The 21,945-nt window shown below is 40.0% G+C and overlaps 2 protein-coding genes and 1 long non-coding RNA gene across 5 annotated transcripts; 2 read left to right on the top strand and 1 right to left on the bottom strand.

Moving 5' to 3' along the window:
- Nucleotides 1-1,449: 1,449 nt before the first annotated feature.
- Nucleotides 1,450-9,847, top strand: LOC103482181 (DNA-directed RNA polymerase III subunit RPC4-like). 3 transcript variants are annotated; one of them, XM_008438178.3, is made up of 8 exons: nucleotides 1,450-2,275; nucleotides 3,751-3,794; nucleotides 3,871-4,025; nucleotides 4,131-4,255; nucleotides 4,962-5,070; nucleotides 6,093-6,355; nucleotides 6,918-7,070; nucleotides 7,525-9,847. In XM_008438178.3, the coding sequence occupies exons 1-8, from the start codon at nucleotides 2,093-2,095 to the stop codon at nucleotides 7,654-7,656; spliced, it is 1,164 nt and encodes a 387-aa protein (XP_008436400.1). In that variant the 5' UTR covers nucleotides 1,450-2,092; the 3' UTR covers nucleotides 7,657-9,847. The 3 variants fall into 3 exon arrangements, with proteins under 3 accessions (XP_008436400.1, XP_008436398.1, XP_008436399.1); XM_008438176.3 differs by having other exon boundaries at nucleotides 1,459-2,275; nucleotides 3,748-3,794; XM_008438177.3 differs by having other exon boundaries at nucleotides 1,466-2,275; nucleotides 3,748-3,794; nucleotides 6,096-6,355.
- Nucleotides 9,848-12,630: 2,783 nt separating this feature from the next.
- tfam (transcription factor A, mitochondrial) lies at nucleotides 12,631-21,592 on the bottom strand. The gene is made up of 7 exons (XM_008438175.3): nucleotides 21,199-21,592; nucleotides 19,601-19,743; nucleotides 14,620-14,690; nucleotides 14,268-14,417; nucleotides 13,583-13,678; nucleotides 13,183-13,239; nucleotides 12,631-13,091 (listed from the first exon to the last, which is right to left on the bottom strand). Exons 1-7 carry the CDS (start codon nucleotides 21,363-21,365, stop codon nucleotides 12,795-12,797), a joined length of 981 nt encoding a protein of 326 aa, XP_008436397.1. The 5' UTR covers nucleotides 21,366-21,592; the 3' UTR covers nucleotides 12,631-12,794.
- On the top strand, nucleotides 14,070-14,887 carry LOC103482179 (uncharacterized). The gene is made up of 3 exons (XR_536397.2): nucleotides 14,070-14,161; nucleotides 14,297-14,505; nucleotides 14,587-14,887. It is a non-coding gene; the product is annotated as an uncharacterized LOC103482179 (long non-coding RNA).
- Nucleotides 21,593-21,945: the final 353 nt, after the last annotated feature.

The following is a 21,945-nucleotide window of genomic DNA, read 5'->3' as shown; positions in this document are numbered from 1 at the left end:
CTCATGGTGACATGCATTAAAAATTCAATATTTGCTATTGTTTTTTTTGTTTTTCTGCAGTTCCACGTTAAAGTTTGATGCAGCTCTGCTTTCCTGAATGGACCGTCTTCATCTCCACTGCAAGTGTAGCAAACAGGCAGCTCTTTTACAGATTACTGTACACTAAAAGGTTGCATTGTGCCCTTGTTTATATTTTTAATAGTGTAATTCTGTAAAGACAAAATATGTCTGGTGGTCGCTCTGATTTACATGCCCTGCTAAATTGCAGGTTTGAATATGGCAATACTTTCTTATAGCAAAATAGACCTGCAGAAAGAAATTACTAATAAAATATCTCACATGTGCATAGTTGTTTGCTTTATATAGAGATTTTCCTTAGCTTTGATTTTATATCTCACAATTTTGTTATTTATCATTGTTTATTAAACTCTGAAAGCCGAGTGGCTTTGTTAATATTCTGTCCTAGAATGCAGTTAGATGTGCCCTTTTTTTTTTTTTTTTTTTTTGAGGACCTGCCCCTTTAGTGGTCTCTGCACGGCCCTGTTTAATATGAATAAATATAACGACACAAGAGAAATGAATTGTGGCCATGTTGACAGGCCACATGTTGACAGGACACACAAAGTTGGACATAGCTTTGTTTGTCCAGAAACACTCATCAGGCAGGCTACCACTGTGTGAAGAAAAAACAACTTTGTGAACAAATGAATGACCTATTGCTGTTTATTAAAGCCTAATTTAGAATTAAAGATAAATTCAATGTTATGAACCTGGTGAGCATGTGACCAGCATGTGCCAGTTCCTGTAATGCCAAGTTGTTCATGTCCCATATCTGTCTGTACAATGTTAACTATGCAATAACACGGCCGTCATACATGTTATGGCTGTTAGATACTTTTATGCAACCTATTCCCTAGTTACAAGAGAAGTCTGTAGGTCATAGTTATTCTGATGATTGTTAATAGAAAATATGCATTTATATGGACTTTAAGGAAAACAATTTAAACTTCAATCGTATTTAATAACCCTTCTTTCTGTAGGTGTGTAGGTGTTTAAAATCCTTCACATTCTTTAGATAACACAATATTTTCAGTCCCATTTCTATCAGTTTGTTACATCCTCTGCCTAAAGGGGAACACCAAGGTGTGCAGGAAAAACAGCGCCCTCTAGAGGCACAATATACAATGGTCCCAGAATTAGGCTCCTGCTTTTACAATGATGAAAATATGATTACTATTTTCGTTTCTCTAAACCAAATTATTTTCTGTTTTTAATATTTTAAATATGAAACGAAAACAAAACCAAACAGCAAATTTCCATCACCTGTTTTAGCCACACAAACGATAACATTCATATTTGAATTTCACAATTTGTATTTTAAGACAAAAAAAAATTACCTTTTTTTGTTGTTTGTTTATTTTGTTATTTCTGGTTTCTGATGGAAAAAATCACCAAAATGTATACAGAGCATCGTCCTGCAAACTGTAAAATTATCCTTTATCAGACGGTGGCGGTTATGTACAACATGTCTGCCACCTCCAGAACAAGAAGTAGTAGAAGAAGAAAGCTGCAAAGAAGAAGAAGCCGTTCAGTAAAAACAGCAGCCAAGAATCAACTCTGGAAAGAAAAGATCGACGACATTTCAAAGCCAGGGACAAAAAGCAAATAGAAAGTATTTTCATTTTTTTGTATGCTTCCTTCCTGTAATCGAAACCTCTTGAAAACCACAATTTTAAACCAAACATAACTATTCATTTTTCTGGAGAAATAAAGACAGAAGCTAAAATACAGATGCTAATGCTGTTCTGGAAATTTTTGACTTAGCATATTGATGTAGAAGCTGGATCTGATGCCAATACATTCATTTCCGGGACGTAAAGGGATTGTATTATTATTTTTTTTTTTTTTGCACCATTTATTAAAACAGGGTAAGACAAGAAGGTAATATGGAGGACGAAGTTTGTTTGGATTCGCCTTTACAAAACTGTCAGTGTTATTATGTGTTTATACACTGAGTGAATAGAGTACTGTTACTAGAAAGAAACCTGAGGTGCCGTCAGACCTGAAGGAGAGAAACAAACTGCTTCTAGAAATGAGCGACTCGGGGAATGCAGCCAGCGTCCCGAGCTGCTCCGGCTTTAGAAGCGGGCCAGAGCGAACTGGAAGCGCCGAGCAGAGCATAGTCTGGAGCCTGAGTTCCTCCAGTCAGCGGGGGAGGCTACCGTCGCTCAGAACCAGGGACCTGACGCTAGGGGGAGCCTTCAGAAAGACAAAGGTAGGGACCGCTTTTTAGACAGTTTGCTGAAATGATGTTCTTCACAAAAACACGAGAATCATACCAATAATGTCAAGCAATAATAATTTAATTATTAATTATAACGTAAGAATTATGATAACATGTAAGAAGGCCAATCATGTTAAATTATTTAAGAGCTGCTCATTAAGATTGTTTTTGTTTATTATATTTTCGAATATCAATTCATTTTCTTACACCCTGCTAACTCCATGCCGAAAGATTCGAGGCGGAAATCGAACATTGGACCTCCTTGTGTAACTGGGTCTATATTAATAGTTGTATACTTCCACAAAATGTGTTCTTTCATGTATTTGTCAGCTTCTACTTGACTGTTGCTGTGTTCCTCTGTGTCTACTATAAGGGGTTTGGTCCTCCAACTCCGCCTTATTTTCTTCTTCTTTGGTTCAGGGTCCTCCAGGACTATTATAAATATTAAGTTATTAATTTTCTCTTCCCTTTTATTATTCGTTCCACTGGGGAGAGGCAAGTTTTATAATCTATTGTAATCCTTTCATTTATATTGTTCAAATGTTTATTTTTCCTTCTGTTTTAATGATAATTGTTTGGATATTTTCATTTGAGTTGCTATTACACCTTTATATCATTTGATGCATGCCAACTATTATTTTGTATAGATCGGGTTGGAGAACTGGAGCACATGCTCCAGTTCTCCAACCCGATCTATGGAAATAAATATGCAGAAACCTGAAAGGTGGTAAATAAACGGAGACCGCCTCCAAACCCAGACTTGATGTCTTGTGGTTTGTCTGATCACCACACAACACACACAACGCAGAAATCCACCGGTCACACTTGCTGCAAGGCAACAGTGCTAACCCTAATTTACCAATATGTTTAGTGGGGAAACAAAAAAAATTAGCAAAAGTAGCATTTCTAATTATACTGTTAGTTTTGTTTTATGATTTAACATCAATAACTGAAATATATCCTTAAAATTATCAATCAAAAAGTTTTATCATGATAAGCAATTTTTCACATTATTTGATAAAATATAAGATAAATGGCCTCCCCTGAATGCAGCTGTTGGGAAAACCTTCCACTTAGAATTTCACATTTCTCCCTTTTTTTGTTTGTTTTTTTCACTGTACAAATAAGTTAATCTTAGCCAAATTCATTTGTATTAGTCTAAGACAGGGATGCCCAAAGTCGGTCCTCGGGGCCGGCATCCTGCATGTTTTAGTTCTCTCCCTGGTGGTAGTAACAATCTTTTCAGCATGTCAATGTTCTCCTTAGGTCTCTAATGAGCCATCATTTGATCCAGGTGTGTTAAACCAGGGAGAAAACTAAAACATGCAGGACGCCGGCCCGCGAGGACCGACTTTGGACACCCCTGGTCTAAGATAAACTAATTTGCATGCAGCATTTACTTTTTTTTAATAAACACAAATATTTATGATATATCCTATTTATTCTGTTTCTCTGCTCCGTAGAAGACATGGGAGCCTAACGTCCACGCTGTGAGAAAACCGAAAGATGAGTGAGTGACTGTTAAACTGTAATAAACACGGCATGTTTTTGCAAGAGCCCCTCTTTGATCCAGCTACCTTCCCCAGGCTACAAACAGAAAACCCTGTGGCTCCTAAAAAGGAAAAAAGAGAGAGGGATGCAAAGAGAAAAGAGAGCAGAGGTGGGAGGAAAGCGAGACCTCAGGTCATCCAGTCCCACTCCATCTTTGAACAATGTCCTGGTGTCTCAAATTACAGAACAGGTGGGCCTCCTCTGCCTTCTCTCAGCCTCTCCTGTCGTTCTCAGTGGCAGATGAGCACACTTGGACTTGATGAATCCCTGGTTGATGTCATCCTTCTCCCTGCAGGTCGGCACAGTGCCAGAGGCCTGCAGAGCTCTTCCACATCTCCTGTTTGCAGACCCGTGAAAAAAGAAGGGAAGAATTCGACAGAGGATGGAGGTCATCTTCTCAGTAAACTGCAGCGAGACGACGTGAGTGATTCCTGACGCATCTTTGTACACCTATTATTCACACGTTCTCTCAAATAATTTTTCATGCCCTTCATGCTACATGTGAGCTAAAACAACATCTTTAACCCTGGCTTTGGAAGGGGCAGTGAAAAGCACCTGAAAGATTTCTGTTTTTTCCCTTTTTGTGCCACGTTTCTGATCACTAAACTAATTTTAATATCAACCAAACAACTGGTTATAAATGGTGATTTTATGTATTAAAGAAGAGAAATGATCCATACCAACACGGTCCTTCTGAAATGATCAGTCGTATTTTTTGTTTAAGTTCACCTTCAACAGAGATATGTTTATTGTCTCTCTTGCAGAATTAGTAAGGTGATTTAGCTATGAAGCAAAAGGAATCAGCAGTGAAATCACGATAAAACCATTTATAGCTGCTGGTTTACTGTGGAATAAATCAAGATATGACTTTGAATAAAAAATGTTATTTCTTCATCGAAACATATTGCGTTTACTGGACTTTCAAACCAAGCTAATGTGGCCCAGTTGTAACATCCATCTATTTTGTTGAGTCCATTGTTTTTGTTATTATTTGCAGCCATAAAAAACAGCTAAACACGTTGATTAATCATGCTGGATTGGACACAGTAAAGGTCTAGTTTTACTCTTTAGAGTAAAACCAAACAGATCCTCTGGTTCTAACTCTGTGTGTTTGCTCCTCCTGCAGTTCATAGTTGATCCAGAGTTGAGGAATGATGCCCACCTGAACCCCATCGCCCTGCCTCTGTATCAGTCCAGCAGCTTCTCCAGGCGTCCCAGGCCGTCCGCCGCAACACGTAAGAGACCAGTCTGGGTTTCACTGCTTCCACTCATCCACTCTGCTTCCTTTTACTTCCTGTCTTCCTGGACTTTCAGCTTTCAGGCGGTTCTCTATAAATAAATAGCAGCAGAAGCTTTGCGACTGAGTTTTGTTTTCTCCAGGTAAATCAGACTCAGTTTAAAATTAACTGTTTGCATAAACAAATTGTTAGTTTATGGACATTCACACCAAGTTATTGTAGCTTTTTATAGCTTTCATATTTTAATGAATTACTTTGTTTTTCATTTGAATTGAACATAATATCATGACCTTTAAGCTCCAGTAAGTAGCTTTTATAAACAATATGATTTTTACATATTTGTTTAAACTGTCACCATGTCATGACAGTTTAATATGAGAGATAATCTGTGAAAAAAAATCAAGCTCCTCTGCCTTCTCCCAGTGCAAACTGCACAAATGCACCTAGCATTGGCCAGAAAACAACCGATCAGAACCTGGAGGGTCTCAGTGCTGTCAGTCATTCTTGTGTACACACTCCCACTTACAACTAACAACTTACCTTTCCTGGAAAACTAATTATCCACCATCATCAGTGTCCTTACTAACTAGCTTGAGCATTAATATCAAGCTCCGCTGTGGGGAATTAGCTGTAGCTTAGCAGAGACCAAGCGGGAGGGCGTGGGCAACTCGTACACAGACATGATTGTTCTCTCCACCTGATTCTAATTGGTTGTTTCTGACAGAGTGGTGTATTTCTGCAGATGGCAGTAGGACCACAGGGAGGGAGAGGTTTGTTTTGGCAATGTTTTCAGATTATCTGTCTCATATTTTGTCTGAACGTGGTGACAGCTTTAACAAATATGTAAAAAAAAAAAAACATTGTTTATAAATGTTACATACTACAGCTCTAAAGGAGCTCTGTTGTTAAGAATGTAAAGCTCTGTGTTGTGAGAAGAAGAGCAGGGTGTGTTATAAAATGTGATTCTAAAGCTTCCTCTCCTTACCTGCTGCTCACACTGATGCGTTACATTTTCTCAGCAGGTCAAGACGACCTCCTGGTCTTAACAGTGCCACCCTGTGGTGCTGATGAAAAAGCAGCCCTCTTGACTGACTGGCAGAAATCTGAGCAGTTGTCTCTGGTGAAGATGCTGCAGGAACTCAGTGTTTCAGGAGGAGAAGAGCTGTTCTTTATGCAGTTTCCAGACTGTCTTCCTGGCAGACACTCTGCACCGAAAGCAGACCTTCATCATGGAGGAGCGACAGAGAAACCTTCAAAGACAGACGCAAAGTCAGCACAGCAAGTGAGTGAAAACTCCACCTTATGCCATGATGCTTCCCAATAGGCTTACGCATCAGACTTGTTTAGCTAAAAGCATGAACTTAATCAGCTGGTTCAAGTCTGACAGTTTTCAAACTCTTTCAGATTTTCATTTTATTATTACAACTTTGTTGCACAATGGTTTTAACTGATTTCCCCTTGAAAGATCTGCACTCACATAACAGCAAAGTAAAAATGTTTTGTAGAAATGTAAGTTTGTTAAAAAAAATAAAAAATAAGGAGGGGCTCTACCTAGACCAGACTGTCCTCTCAACATGAGTGACAAGGAAGCAGACTACTGGTAGGAAACCAGGTTACCATGACTACACTGAAGGAGTACTCATGTACATAAGTGCTCTTATCTCTTTCCGGTATTTTGAATTTCACTCTGCCATAAATTCATAATAAATGTTTTTATTTTAAACTGACTTTAAAGAACAGAGATGTTTGTAAAAGCCTGTAATTCAAAAATGGAAATAAATATGCAGAAACCTGAAAGGTGGTAGCCATGACAGTGGTCTGCTCATATTCCCAACTTTCTCCAGAAATCCGAGAACATGGATGGCTCCCTTGTCCTCTCAGAATTCCCTGAGGGATTTTTGGGCAAGCTACAAATCAGGAAGTCGGGAAAGGTGGAGCTAAAGCTGGGTGACGTCATCCTGGATGTGTCAGAAGGAGCTGCCTTTTCCTTCCTGCAGGTCAGTATTCCTGTTCCCAATGGATGCCAAAATTATTCCAATATGTCGGATCCACTGTCATGGCAACAGTGTTAATTATTAAAGCACATTTGAATTTAGTTTTAGTGTCGGTCTTTGGCCTAAAAGATCACTTTATTTTGTGTGCAATTAAATCATATATAGTCATTTTGAGTCTAGGTTTAGTTGGCTAAATTGAAATGTATTTCTTATGAGATGTTGTTGCTCCTCGCTCTGCAAAATGTTTACATTGTCATCAAAATGTAAAATGTTCCCACGCCTTTCCTTCTGTTTGCCCTGACATTTTAATATGAAATATTCCAATTATTTGGAATTATACAGTAATATTCGGAGTGTTTTCCAGACCAGGCTTCTTCTCATTGCTGAAGCTTCCTGTGCTCCAGCTTCCATCCCCATTACCTCTGACAGGAATGTTGCTTTTTTTTTTATCTTTCAGCAACTGGTGTCGGTCCGTTTGTCCGGTGGGAGAACTGGGAACATAACGGTGCTGGGAAATATCCATCACAAGCTGGTTTTGTCTCCTAACTTCCAGTCCTTGTTGAGGCAGGTGGCTGCACAGCAGCCATGAGGCTCATGTCTGCAGACTGTAAATAAATGGACTATTGGACTAATATTATAGTTCAACATTTGTTACTGAAAAAACATTGTTTTCATGAAGATGACTTATTTTTCTACTTTCATTGTGAGAAACTTTTAAACCTATTAAATCTAAAAAATCTTTGATGATGTTTTTGAGACTAATAAACCAGATTCATTCTGATCTTGAGGTGAGGTCTGAATATTCCCTCTACAGTTAGTTCCACCACTTACACCAGGGTTGTCAGACTCATTTTTATTTTGAGCCAAATCAAATCAAGCTTTCAAACATTTGCAAATTGGCAGAATGTATTCATAAAACAACCCATTTTAACTACTAAAATTGTAACAAACAGATGCATTCTATGAGCACTTCTTAAAATTAAATAACATTGAACCATCTTTTCATATTGATGTAATTTGGTATTTGTCAACTCAAAGAAAATCAGCCTAAAGTGATCAAATATTTAAGCCCACAACTGTTTTCTTTAGAGCTGCACTGTGTAACTTTTATAAAAAGAAATATTTTTGACATACAGGTCCTTCTCAAAAAATTAGCATATTGTGATAAAGTTCATTATTTTTCATAATGTAATGATACAAATTAAACTGTCATATATTTAAGATTCATTGCACACAAACTGAAATATTTCAGGTCTTTTATTGTTTTAATACTGATGATTTTGGCATACAGCTCATGAAAACCCAAAATTCCTGTCTCAAAAAATTAGCATATCTCATCCGACCAATAAAAGAAAATTGTTTTAATATCAAAAATGTCAACCTTCAAATAATTATGTTCAGTTATGCACTCAATACTTGGTCAGGAATCCTTTTGCAGTCTTCAATGCAGCGTGGCATGGAGGAAATCATCCTATTGCTCTGCTGAGGTGTTATGGAGGCCCAGGATGCTTTGATGGCCTTAAGCTCATCCAGAGTTTTGGGTCTTGCGTCTCTCAACTTTCTCTTCACAATATCCCACAGATTCTCTATGAGGTTCAGGTCAGAAGAGTTGGTAGTAGGCCTGTCGCGATAAACGATAAATCAATTAATCGCACGATAAATTAAACCTATCCACCTCGTTTTAATTATCGGCTTTATCGTCTCTTCCGGTCTTTCTTCTTTCTGTTGATGACACTGAATGAAAAAAGCTCAGCTCCGGTGCTCTCCACTGACCCTCCCTTCCTCATTTCCTTAGTCTAATGTCCAGCGCACAAGACACGAGTTGTCGGCCCATTTTCAAACCCTGAGAGACACATTAGCCGACAGAAATCCTAAGTATAACGGTTCGATCGGGTTCGTAATGCCTGTGGTGTCCAGCCACATGGGAGCAAAATAATGGCTACAAGTCCAGTTAACTAATTTTAAAATCAGGCATTAATCAATGCTTTACTAGAATCTACCTGTGATGCATGTGGCTATAGAGTCAGCGTAAAGTCCTGACTGAATGAAAATCATTATAACCTATTTATGTCACGTTAACGAAGAACAGCTGAAAACCTACCGGTTTTATTAACTGCGGTAGTAATTTGGCTCCAATTCCTTCCCTTGACATTTCTATATTTTTTGCACGAAATGTTGAGTAAACAATGTTGTTTCCACATATCATCTCCAAAGTCCGCTGGACTTCGGGTTGCGCCATGTTAGCTGTTTGGGATTCCCCTCCGTAATTTCCCCTCAGAATGCGCAGAGGAGAATCCGTGCTTTCTGATTGGCTACCTGTCACATTCAGCTTTAAGCTCCCAGTCGAGGAAAACCCCTGATTTAGATCGGAGCGGCCACGACGATCTACCGCAACACACCACACACTACAGGATGATCGGTTACGAAATCACCAGCGACAACCTTAGATCGGCCAACGTCCTAAGATTGTCATAAGGGGAAAATAGGGACAAAAAAATCTAGTGTGAACTACTGCATTAGGTGGATGGATGTGCCCGTCTTCTCTATTTAAATGTAGTGATAACTGAAGGGCAATATAGTATACAGACTTCATAATCTTCACTCTTTTGGTTGAATTCCACTTTGACTTTATGTTTAGTTTTTATTCAAGTACGTTTTTTGTTCCTGGAGACAGAGAATCCATTTTATTTTTGTTTTTGGTTGTTTTGTTTATGTAGTTTATCAGTTCCAGTGTTATGTGTTCTTTTGAAAATAAAGTGCATCTATGGCAGGAAATTGCAGGCATTTGTCAGGGTTCCTGTGTGTGTGTTGAGTGTGAGTGATGCATCTTTTTTTATCATGACAGGCCTAGTTGGTAGGCCAATTGAGCACAGTAACACCATGGTCAGTAATACCAGTGGTTTTGGCACTGAGCAGGTGCCAGGTTGTGCTGAAAAATGAAATCTTAATCTCCATAAAGCTTTTCAGCAGATGGATTCCGAGCACTTCATGCGTGCTCCAAAACCTCCTGATAGCTGCTGCATTGACCCTGCCCTTGATAAAACACATTGGACCAACACCAGCAGCTGACATGGCTCCCCAGACCATCAGTGACTGTGGGTACTTGACACTGGATTTCTGGCCTTTTGACATTTCCTTCTGCCCAGTCTTCCTCCAGACTCTGGCATCTTGATTTCCGAATGACATGCAAAATTTGCTTTCATCTGAAAAAAGTACTTTGGACCACAGAGCAACAGTCCAGTGCTACTTCTCTGTAGCCCAGGTCAGACGCTTCTGCCGCTGTTTCTGGTTCAAAAGCGTCTTGACCTGGGGAATGTGGCACCTGTAGTCCCTTTCCTGCACACACCTGTGCACGGTGTCTCTGGATGTTTCTACTCCAGACTCAGTCCACTGCTTCCGCAGGTCCTCCAAGGTCTGGAATCGGCTCTTCTCCACAATCTTCCTCAGGGTCCTCACCTCTTCTCGTTGTGCAGCGTTTTCTGCCACACTTTTTCCTTCCCACTGAGGTGCCTTGATGCAGCACTCTGGGAACAGCCTATTCATTCAGAAATTTCTTTCTGTGTCTTACCCTTACTGAGGGTGTCAATGATGGCCTTCTGGACAGCAGTCAGGTCAGCAGTCTTACCCATGATTGCGGTTTTGAGTAATGAACCAGGCTGGGAGTTTTTAAAAGCCTCAGGAATCTTTTGCAGGTGTTTAATTACTTCGTTGATTCAGATGATTAGGTTCATTGCTTGTTCAGAGAACCTTTTCATGATATGCTAATTTTTTGAGACAGGGATTTTGGGTTTTCATGAGCTGTATGCCAAAATCATCAGTATTAAAACAAAAGACCTGAAATATTTCAGTTGGTGTGTAATGAATCTAAAATATAAGTTTAATTTTTATCATTACATTATGGAAAATAATTAACTTTATCACAATATGCTAATTTTTTGAGAAGGACCTGTATTTGTTGACCATGTTGACAAAATTATATAATCTATGAATAGCTAAATCTTCTGTGCCGTTATCGCAGTCAGAAGAAATGCACCACTGCTGACCAAAAGCGGGTCTTAGTGCTGTCAATCAACTTTGTGTACTTCCTGTTCAATGTGCTAATGGTGAAACAATTTACTGCTACAGAAAATCCATGCATCTGCCATCATCGGTGGCCATGCTAACTAGCCTTAGCATTCACAGCAGGCTCTCCTCTCAGGAAGAAGCTGTACTGTAACAGTGGGGGAGGGTACACAAGAGTGATTGACAGTGCTAAGACCCACCTCTTTGTCCTAAATGGTTGTTTCTAGTTAGCACTGGGAGAAGGCAGAGGAGCTTGATTGTAGACGGACTATCTACCTCATACCATACTGTCACAGGTTTCAACAATGAAAAGATAAACTTTAAAGTTCTGTTATGGTGGGCCAGATTTGTCTCCTGGACATTGAGTTTGACACGTACAAGATGCACCATGCTGGCTCCGGGTTGGACACCCTCTTTGCCTCCAGAACAATCTTAGTTCTTTACAGTATTTATTCAACAAGATGTCAGAAACATTCCCCAGAGATTTTGGTGTCAATTGGCCCAAAGTTGTTTGGTAAAAACAATCCCTTGTTCTGCCTATTTGCTTCATCCAGAGGGTCTGGACCCTCACCTATTGAGAAACAATTGCTTCCTGGACGAGTGGACTGTGTTGAGGTTTTAAATTTTACCCAATTGCTAACGTTTGTCCATGATGTATGTAATGAACCAGTTCAACACTAAAAAGCTAACTGAAAATTACCAGTGCTGTAAACGACCATCCTCCACTATGAAGAGAGAAGAGCTGATCCCAATGAGGTGACAGTTAATGTTAATTTAACATTTTGGAAGTGTGACCAACAAGGACTGATCGGTTTCCTTCACTTCCTCTGCTGCCGTCGTTAAAACTACAAGCAGACTACAATTTTAAAACAGCGCAGAAAACTGATATCATTCACAACTTTCCCTTCTGTTGACTGGCTGTTCTGAAGGAATCCAAGATGGGAAAAAAACTCAGAATTGAATTGAGCAGAATTGCACAAGAAGGCAATGACCAGGCTAGGTCCAAATGTTCCAGAGAAATACTCCCCACACCATGATACCATCATTACAAAAGTACCTTAAGTTATTATGACTAAGTATTAAATTCATCGCTAAAGAGAACAAATACCATCATAAAAATTTTCATTCAGTCTTTACATAACATTCATATTACTACCTTCAGGTGCAGCAACAAATGTAGACAGCAGCCAGGATCCACCATCTCTAGCTGAAAACTTTTTTAGGAAAAACAATGGACACTGTTGGTTTACATTTTCTTTTTGTAACAAATACAGAATATCTTATCAAAGGTCAGTATTTCCAGTAATACTATAATTCAGAGGACTTGTTTTTGGACGGAGACAATCGATGCAGACTGAAGAGACAACCGTCTCTGAAAAAAAAAACAACCTTCCAGTCTTACTATCAGCACAGATGTTCGTTTGAAGGAGAAAACACAAAAAAACTCGACATGATTCAGACTGAGCTGCGACAGAAATAATGAACTCACATTATGTAAAAATAGACCTATGAAAGTAGAGGTTTATTTGTTAGAATGTGTAAAAGAAGAATATGAGGCGATAAGAGTCAGTTCTAACGTGATGCAGTCAAAAAAAAAGAAAAAAAAAAAGAAATGAAGCAAAACAAAAAGGTGAGCTAGTTTCAGTCGTTTGGACTCACTTCTAATCACATCTTAGGCTTTCTTGGAGAGTCTTTTTGGACAATTTTAGCTGAAGCACTCGGTTTGGCCTTGCTGGATGTTTTTGACTTCTGTTTGTTGCTGGCAAAAAACAGAGTGGCCTTCTTCACCGATTTAGCTGCAGTCTTCTTTGTTGCTTTCCTCACAGCAGCAGTTTTTTTCTTTTTGCTCTGGGTTTGTCCCCGGACCAGGTCTTCACGTCCGATATCAATCATGTGTTCCTCCCAGGACTTGATCTCGTTCTTGTAGCGGATCTTGTCGTCCTCAGCCAGCTGGATGTAAACCTGAGACGTAAAAGAAGGATCAGCAGAACGTCTCGATGCACTCGACAGGTGAACAAACCAAAGAAAAGTATCAATCATGTAGGAACCAAACCTGTTTCTGATGGCTGAACAGATTCCTCCAATCATCCAACAGCGACTTCAACTTGGCCTGAAACATTTGCAACAATATATTTTTTGTAAATTTCACAGATGTTCACAGTTTAGATTCTTCACTGTGAAGTAGTTAAGGTGGGATTTCATTGTCTTGGTACACCATGTCACACATTGGTACACATAACCCAGCTGTCAGTCAAGCAGACTGCTTCTATACACATTGGGTTGTTCTCAGGAGCTCAGTGAACTCCAGCAGTACAATGACAGGATGATTAATCACTGGACTTAACTTGAGCATCAGGTTTGTGATTAAAGTTCCTCTTTACTAAATTCCCTGGTCAGCTGTTAGTGACGTAACAAAGTGGAAGAGAATGAGGATCACAGTGTAGTCGTCCCACCTGGATGGTGGTTCCTCTGGCCTCCTGGAAATGTTCCGACATGTAGATGTTGAAAGGAGTTCGACACTGTTTGGGTTTCCCAAGGACGTTCAACTCCTGAAACACACACACACGCACGCACACACACACACAGAGATTTGTATGTAATTATTATTGGACAGCTTTATGCAGTAATAAACTGACTTTGAGCCAAAACTCAATTACACCACAGTTCCACACATCTGCATTTTAATATTAACTGTGTGTGAGTGATTAGAGGATTTTTTAATATATATTAAAGCAGTCATAAACATATAATATTTTGTCGAACAGAGTTTTAAAAAAAAATTACTTATGCTATTTTTTTAGGAAGGTCACAATATGTTTTTGTTATGGTTCAATTAACAAAAAACAGATTTAAAAATAAACATTGTCAGCAGTATCTTTCATTTTCTGAAGTGAATTTGAAGGATAGGAAGATAGGAGAAAAAAAAGAAAAGAATGGAGTGAAGGAGAAGTAGGAAAGACAGGACACAAAGAAGGAAGGATGAAAGGAAGGAACCATCACTCAGACATTGGAGATGGAATTAAAGTCTGAAAGTAGCTGTTTTGCTTTTCCACACTTATTTTGAGTTGTAATTCCAGACCTTTTCTACAGGCTGCATAGGAAGAACCCTGCATGCCAACCAGATAATCATCTTCTCACCCTCTTCTTCCTGATGGCCTTTCGTTTAGCCATCCTCTGCCTCTTCTCCAGAGCCTGCTGCTGGAGCTCAGCCGGGCTCAGCTGGGCCTGGTACTTCTGCAGGTCCACCTTGAACTGCTTCATGGCCTGGACCGAGGCCTGCTGGAACGGCTGGAGGAGAGACAACGGACTTAGTCCACAGCTGGGTCTGCTCTGTCAGGAGGCTGACATGATGATTACCACACGGAGGCAACGGCAGGTAAAAGCCTGGCGCTTACACATGAGAACGAGTCTGACACTAAACACATAATAGGATGGAAGAGTTTGGTTTTTATTTCAGGACTCCAACAAATCCTAATGGAGTTAGTAGTACCTCTTTCTGCTCTGGGCTCATCATCCTCCACTGCTGGGCGATCTTCCTGACTACATCCACCAGCTTGATTTCTGAAGAGGAACCAATGAAAGACAGACTGATTAGAATCACATGATCGGTCTCATGCTCTTTTCTTCCTCTCAGGGTCTGCACATTGATACAGACCCTGTATCAATGTGGGGTCTGTATGGCAAACACAAGGTGCTTGTGTTTGCCATATTATTGCTAAATTTTACAAGAGCTAAATAAATGATGATTTGGGAACATTTTCTACCTCTTTTGTTTCCTCATCCCTCTCCTTGGGTTGCCACCTTATCGCGGTGGAGGGGTTTGAGTGTCCCAATGATCTTAGGAGCTATGCTGTCTGGGGCTTTATGCCCCTGGTAGGGTCACCCAAGGCAGACAGGTCCTAGGTGAGGAACCAGACAAAGCGCAGCCCAAAGACCCCTTATGATGGACACAAACTTTGGATCTGGCATTCCCTCGCCCGGACGCGGGTCATCGGGGCCCCACTCTGGAGCCAGGCCTGGAAGTGGGGCACGATGGCGAGTGCCTGGTGGCCAGGCTTTTACCCACGGAGCCCGGCCAGGCTCAGCCCAAAGAGGAGACGTGGGTCCCCCTTCCGATGGGCTCACCACCTGTCGGAGGGGCCAAAGGGGTCGGGTGCATTGTGCTATGGGCGGCAGCCGAGGGAGGGGACCCTGGCGGTCTAATCCTCGGCTGCAGAAGCTGGCTCTTGGGATGTGGTCAGGATGCCTCCTGGACGCCTCCCTGGTGAGGTGTTCCGGGCACGTCCCACCGGGAGGAGGCCCCGGGGAAGATCCAGGACACGCTGGAGGGACTATGTCTCTCGGCTGGCCTGGGAACGCCTTGGGATTCCTCTGGAGGAGCTGGAAGAAGTGGCTGGGGAGAGGGAAGTCTGGGCCTCCCTTCTGAAGCTGCTGCCCCCACGACCCGACCCCCGATAAGCGGAAGAAAATGGATGGATGGATGGATTGTTTCCTCATCATTCCATGTCAGCTTTGGCATCTCAACCATTAAATATCACATCCATGTTTTTACAATGTTCCACTGCGGGATATTTAAGCTTTTAATATGATCAGCTCCCAGCAGCTGCAACGTAAAACCACAATATGTGCAAAAGATTTTAAACATTAATTGCACATCTGATCAGGGGTCATGTTAACTGAATATCTGTCATCTTGGAATGTTTTTCTAAACTATGATGGGAAAATCAGAAAGTCATGTGCCATTTTCACTCACACCTGAGTGAAAATGGCAATACAGACTGTGGGAGAACCACAGTGCTGGTTCTGTTGGACCTCAGTGCAGCTTTCGACATTGTTGACCACGACATTTTACTGAATCGACTGGAGAGTTGGGTCGGACTCTCCGGTCCAGTGCTCAACTGGTTTGAATCTTACATAAAGAACAGGGATTTCTTTGTTTCAATTGGAAACTTCTCATCAGAGAGGTCAAAGGTCACATGTGGGGTACCCCAAGGTTCAATCCTAGGACCCCTTCTTTTCAATATTTATATGCTCCCACTGGCAAAGATTATAACAGGACATAGGATTAGCTACCACAATTATGCGGATGATACACAGCTCTACATCACGATGTCACCAGGTGACTCTGAACCCATCCAATCACTGAATAGATGCTTAGAACAGATCAATGTGTGGATGTGCCAAAACTTTCTCCAGCTAAACAGAAACAAAACTGAAGTTATTATCTTTGGACCTAAAGAGGAACGAACTAGAATCAATGCACAGCTTCAGTTATTACAACTAAAAACCAGCGATCAGGCCCGAAACCTGGGAGTAGTGATGGACTCTGACCTGAACCTTCAGAGCCACATTAAGACAGTCACAAAGTCGGCCTTCTATCACCTGAAGAACATCTCTAGGATTAGAGGACTTATGTCTCAGCACGATCTAGAGAAACTCATCCATGCATTTATCTTTAGCCGCATTGATTACTGCAACAGCGTCTTCACAGGTCTGACTAATAAATCAATCAAACAGCTGCAGCTGATCCAGAACGCTGCTGCTCGGGTTCTCACTAAAACCAGGAAGATAGAGCACATAACACCAGTTTTAAAGTCCCTACACTGGCTCCCTGTAGCCCAGAGAATAGACTTTAAAATACTGATGTTAGTTTATAAATCTCTTAACGGTTTAGCACCACAATACCTTAAAGATCTGTTATTACTGTACCAACCATCTAGACCCCTCAGATCTTCTGGTTCTGGTCTGCTCTGCATCCCCAGAACCAGAACCAGACGAGGAGAAGCAGCATTCAGTTTCTACGCACCACAGATTTGGAACAAACTTCCAGAAAACTGTAAAACAGCTGAAACACTGGGTGCCTTTAAATCTCAACTTAAAACCCACCTGTTTAGAGTTGCTTATGGCTAAATTAGGGTTAGAGTGCGGGTTTTGATGTCTTCCATGTTTTTATGTCTTTAATGTTTTTAATTTTTTAATTTTTTTTTTTTTTTTTTTTTATGTATGGGGAAGAAAGTGAAAAATAATGGAAATGGAATGGAACCAGTTAAAGTCCGCGGGAGGGCAGACTCCTCTAACTATAAGTTAGTTAAATTCTGTGTGGGACGGCGGCGTCCTCTGGTAAGGGAGTTTGTTTTTTTTTTAATTTTTATTTATTTTTTAATTTTCTCTCTTTCTCACTGTTTGTTTCTGTTTTTGTTTTGATTGTGTGAAGCACTTTGAGATGCCTTGCTGCTGAAATGTGCTATACAAATAAAATTTGATTGATTGATTGATTGGTGCAAACAGATTCAACGTTACACAGTTGAAAATCCAAAATTCCCCACATAAGCATCATCTCTGACCTGGACTAAATCTGCATCTCGTTCAGACTTCTGATTGAGAGAAATATGACCTGATTTCAAAACTTTTCCCAAAGTAGTGCTTGTAATTTCAGTCTTCAGTTCAGCAGCAGATCAACATCCAAATCCTGAGATATTCGGTTGAGAATTTGAGGAAGTTGTGAGACAGTTCGTTCAGACGGAATCGTTCATGTGATTAGAGTGCAATCGTTTCATTTCATGGTTCACTGTCTGTTCATCACCACTCTGTGGTTTTTGTCAGTGAGGTGAAAAAGTTGCATGTCTTCATCTGCTTGATGTGTGATGACACGATGCAGTCTCTGTTCAGCTTGTTCAATAATGATTAAAGCGAATAAAAATTAAATGCAACTGAATATGTTATTATCATTTTAAGAATTGATGGGTAAAAATAGATTATGTGACCCTGTCAGTCAAAAGGACCTCTGCTCCTAAGACCTTGGCTTCTGTCTTGCAATATTACATTGACTGTAATCTGACAGAACTGACCCTGCATTTAATGACAGCCTTTCTGTTTGTTTGCTAGCTGCTTAGCAGGGACTGTTAGTCTGCTTCATATCCTTATAGTTACAGCCATTCATTCAATAAATAATGTATGAAGTACTTTTTTATAATAATTAACTGAGAAGAACCAGATACAGACTTTAATCCATTACAGGTTAGAAATAATCACATTTTTTATTTTCTCAAAATATCATGATTTTTAATAATTATGTAAATGTTGAGTTTCTGAATGAGGAACTGAGTGTGATTGTTCTTCATTGTGACCTGACTAATCTTTTAGACGTCTCTAACGTGGTCCACAGCGTTGGTGAGAATCCTTTATATTCAAAGTCAGTTTAGTTTTAATCTAAGCAAACATCTTCAGATTAATCCCAACAGAATAAAAAATGTAGTAATCTTACAGCTGGAACAGTATTTATTTGAATAAATGCTGATGTCCTGTAACAGCTGGACACTCAAAAATCACACAGACACATCGGTTCACATCTGCAGGGTCTGCCATTACAAGTTCAGAGCTGTGATAAAACTGGATTAACATCTAATCTAATCCTCTCAGCAAAGACTTATTAAGCCCAGCTTGACAGGAGATTAGCAGAAGAGGCTGCTGCTATCCAATCGAGTTACAGGGATACAGTAAACATACTGTACACGCTCTTTTTAATGGAATATTATGGATCTGACTAAGTGGATTTCTGATTTGTTCTGATGAAATGTTAAGCTTTCTTCTTATTCAGCAGATACTCTCCTTCTTCCAGTAGAGGGCGAGTTGTCAGAGTTTGTAACGTAGCTCAGCTGGGTCTGGAAGTGTCCAGTTAAAGCCCACAGTGACCGTGAAGAGTAAAAAAAAAAACAAACAAAAAAAAACACTGGAAATTAGGAATGGACTGATTGCAGTTTCCAAGCTAATCATTGATCTATAAAAGCCTCATCAACTCAAAGCCACTGGCATTCTTCGTTTTTCTCACTCTATGTGTCGGCTGTGCTGCACACAGACTTGTTGCCGTAGCAACTGACTGACAACAAAGCCTCTCTTGTGAGTATTCAACACGTAAACATTTCCCACACAACGGACATTCAGTCCGTTGCAGTATCGTGTTTTTAGGCTTGATGTTTATTTTGCCATTATTAATAAGTGACTGTCTGAACACGGCAGTGATTGATTAGCTCATTTAAACTCCTGCTCTACTGATGATTTGTCAGAATTGGTGTGTGTGTGTGTATGTGTCTCGCCTTTTTTTGTTTTTTAACTGAACTGAAACACACCACAAACACACTCCAGCAATGCGCACAGACGCCAAATTTCTGGATGTAAACAAAATCTATCATGTCAGGTTGGTAAAATGTCCACTAATACTTTTTTTTCTTCATCTCACAAAGTTCAAACTCAAGAGCTCTGGCGCCCCCCATTGGGTGACACGCTCCACACCTTGAAATGACCTGCAGGATAATATAGATAGTGGCTGATTTTCAGAGCTTTGTGGAAGAAGATAAAATCAGGCTGGGTTTTTTACACGCTAGTATCAACCGATCGCCCAAAAATAAGAAAATAAGGGTCGATCAATTGCAATGTTGACATTTTCCTCTTAAAAGGTCAGAGCTGCTGGTTACCTGGGTTTTCACTGCTCACGACTGGTTTTTGCTGGAGAACGTATCTCATGTATCCGTTTAGAGGTCTCTTTGGTGGGCCGCTGGTCTGCGAGGTCAGATATTTCACTGGGTTGATATTTGCACTGCAGACGATACTGGTGCATCTGAAAACAGCAACAGACATTCATTCACATTTTACACATCAGGCTCCTGCCCCCTCATTCTGTCACAAACATTTCAAGAAACAACCAGTAGTTTCCGTCAGAAACGTCCCTCCAATAACCATAAGCATGAATGGGGATAAATCTGGCCTTCAATGGCTTTCAGAAAGACCTTTCATCTTCTTTGGCCAAATTAACAAAAGATTTGTTTAACACCAGACCTGTGAAGGAGAACTGCATATTTACAAAGGTTGAGAAGAACCTTTGGAGCTTTTTCCCAAAACAGCAGATTCCAATATCACCACTGAAAACCACAGTAGGTTCACTGTGTCACCACTTCATGATGGTCTGGAACACAGATGTCTGCAGCATGTGGTTCTGACAAACCCCTCCCCACAGCTCCCACCTCTGTACTTCAGTAAGAACAAGGGCTGCACAATATTAGAAAATCTAGCGACAATACTGTTAAATATTATTAATGACATCAGTTGAGACATTTGCCTATTTTCTTCACAGGTTCAATATTAGATTAGCATGAAATATGAAAGTTCATAATACTTGGAATATATTTGTCTGCAATCCAAACAGTCATTTGCACTATAAATATTGCATACACTAATATTGCAATAATCATATGTCTGCAGCATATTGTGCTGCAGCCTCAGATAGGATGGTGTTTTCAGGCAAAAATAATACATCTACAAGGTGTTGTGAAATAACCTATCAGAAGCTTACAAAGCCATGACATCATCATCTGAACTTTCCAAATGGTTTAGCAGTGCAGAAGTCTTAGAAAAAATTGAGAAAAGATTATAAATAAAGAAGCGGTGAGAAAATAAAAAAGATTATATATAGGCCTATACGTATAAAAAAAACTTTCAAAAAATAATTATTTCAGTATTCTGGCACTTAGCAAATCAAAATCACTTTTGACTGACCTAAAACAGGACAAGTTTGATCTCACTTTATGTAAGAAAATGTATCTTATTTTTAAATTCAGTTTACAACCGAGTGTTTGAGCCAGTACGCAGAGTTTTGAACCTGTGTAGGTTAGAAAAAAAAAAATCCAAGAAAAATTGACAACTCTGCATATTTTTGAAAAACAGTTTGTTAATTTTCTGTTGGAAAAGAGCAGAATGTCTATGATGAATGGATCTGAACTTCTGACCCTGAAAGCCGCTTCCTCCTTTTCTAAACCTTAACAATAAATCCTTTAAGATGTAGTAGTAGTTTAACACAGAACTATCACTGGATTATAAATATGTATCATGATACTTATTTATATATATGTCATGACATATTCTGTCAAGACGGTGCATCAAAAATGATAAAAACTAAAAGCTGCAGCAGACGTTTAAACTTTTGCAAATACGTTAGAATCTATAAACTGAAGGTAAACACTATATTGTTATAGCTAAGCACAAACATCAGTCTAACGGAAGCCATGCTGTTCGCTACCTTGCAGGCGTGTTTGTGTAGAATGCACTGAATGACCTAGCCATGAGGCTAACGGTGGCCGTCAGTAGGTTATATGGAGCCATGTCGGTGTTCCAACACCTTGCAGGTTGTCGAATAGAAACGGAGAAGCGGGTGAACAGTTCAAGGACGCTGCAATATGGGTACATCCATGCATTAGTCTACTTTCATACGCAACAGTGTATCTTCCGTTCCCCTATCAACTATCAGCGCGCTCTCACTGTGACCCGGTGCATTGTGGGTAATACTTCTGATGCCGTCGTCTTTTTCCTGTCCCTCGAGCGCCATCAATTGGACTGAAGGAAGAGGCAGAAGCGACTTTTTAAGCGACAATTCTTGCAGTCAACTGGTATTCAGCAGGCATTGGGTGGCAGGCGGCGTACATCCGGGATAGGGTGCTGTCTGTCACAGAAGTTTTTATTAGAATTCTTATAAATCTAATACCTTATACATACAAATATGGAAATGAATGTAGAGCTGAGTCGCTACCTCAGTTCTACATGTAATATTCATGTCTATGAGTGCTGCATATCACACTAGTTCTTAAATAGAATATAATAGAATTCAAAATTCAAATTCAGTTTATTTGAATTGTCCATTTAAAAAATTAACGTCAAAACAAGACTGTTTTCAAGACAGAAATCTAGTTCATGTACAATCAGATAGAATGTTTAAATGACTCCTTTATACAATGTGGGGCTAAAACGAAGGCATCTTAAAACGACACTA

Source organism: Poecilia reticulata, chromosome 19 (genome assembly GCF_904066995.2).
Source record: "Poecilia reticulata chromosome 19, P_reticulata-male-v2, whole genome shotgun sequence".
NCBI classification, from domain to species: Eukaryota; Metazoa; Chordata; class Actinopteri; order Cyprinodontiformes; family Poeciliidae; genus Poecilia; species Poecilia reticulata.
The sequence above is the reverse complement of the archived record's forward strand: the minus strand, read 5'-3'. Positions and strand labels throughout refer to the sequence as shown.

Bases quoted from the DNA above. Each gene is read 5' to 3' on its own strand.
- LOC103482181 (XM_008438176.3), top strand. From the start codon at position 2,093: ATGAGCGACTCGGGGAATGCAGCCAGCGTCCCGAGCTGCTCCGGCTTT. The intron at 4,256-4,961 runs GTGAGTGATTCC...CTCCTCCTGCAG, and splicing joins GTAAACTGCAGCGAGACGAC to TTCATAGTTGATCCAGAGTT. The intron at 6,356-6,917 runs GTGAGTGAAAAC...AACTTTCTCCAG, and splicing joins ACGCAAAGTCAGCACAGCAA to AAATCCGAGAACATGGATGG.
- tfam (XM_008438175.3), bottom strand. From the start codon at position 21,365: ATGTACCCATATTGCAGCGTCCTTGAACTGTTCACCCGCTTCTCCGTT. The intron at 19,744-21,198 runs GTAGCGAACAGC...TGCTGTTTTCAG, and splicing joins TACACAAACACGCCTGCAAG to ATGCACCAGTATCGTCTGCA. The intron at 13,092-13,182 runs GTTTGGTTCCTA...TTTACGTCTCAG, and splicing joins TGTTCAGCCATCAGAAACAG to GTTTACATCCAGCTGGCTGA.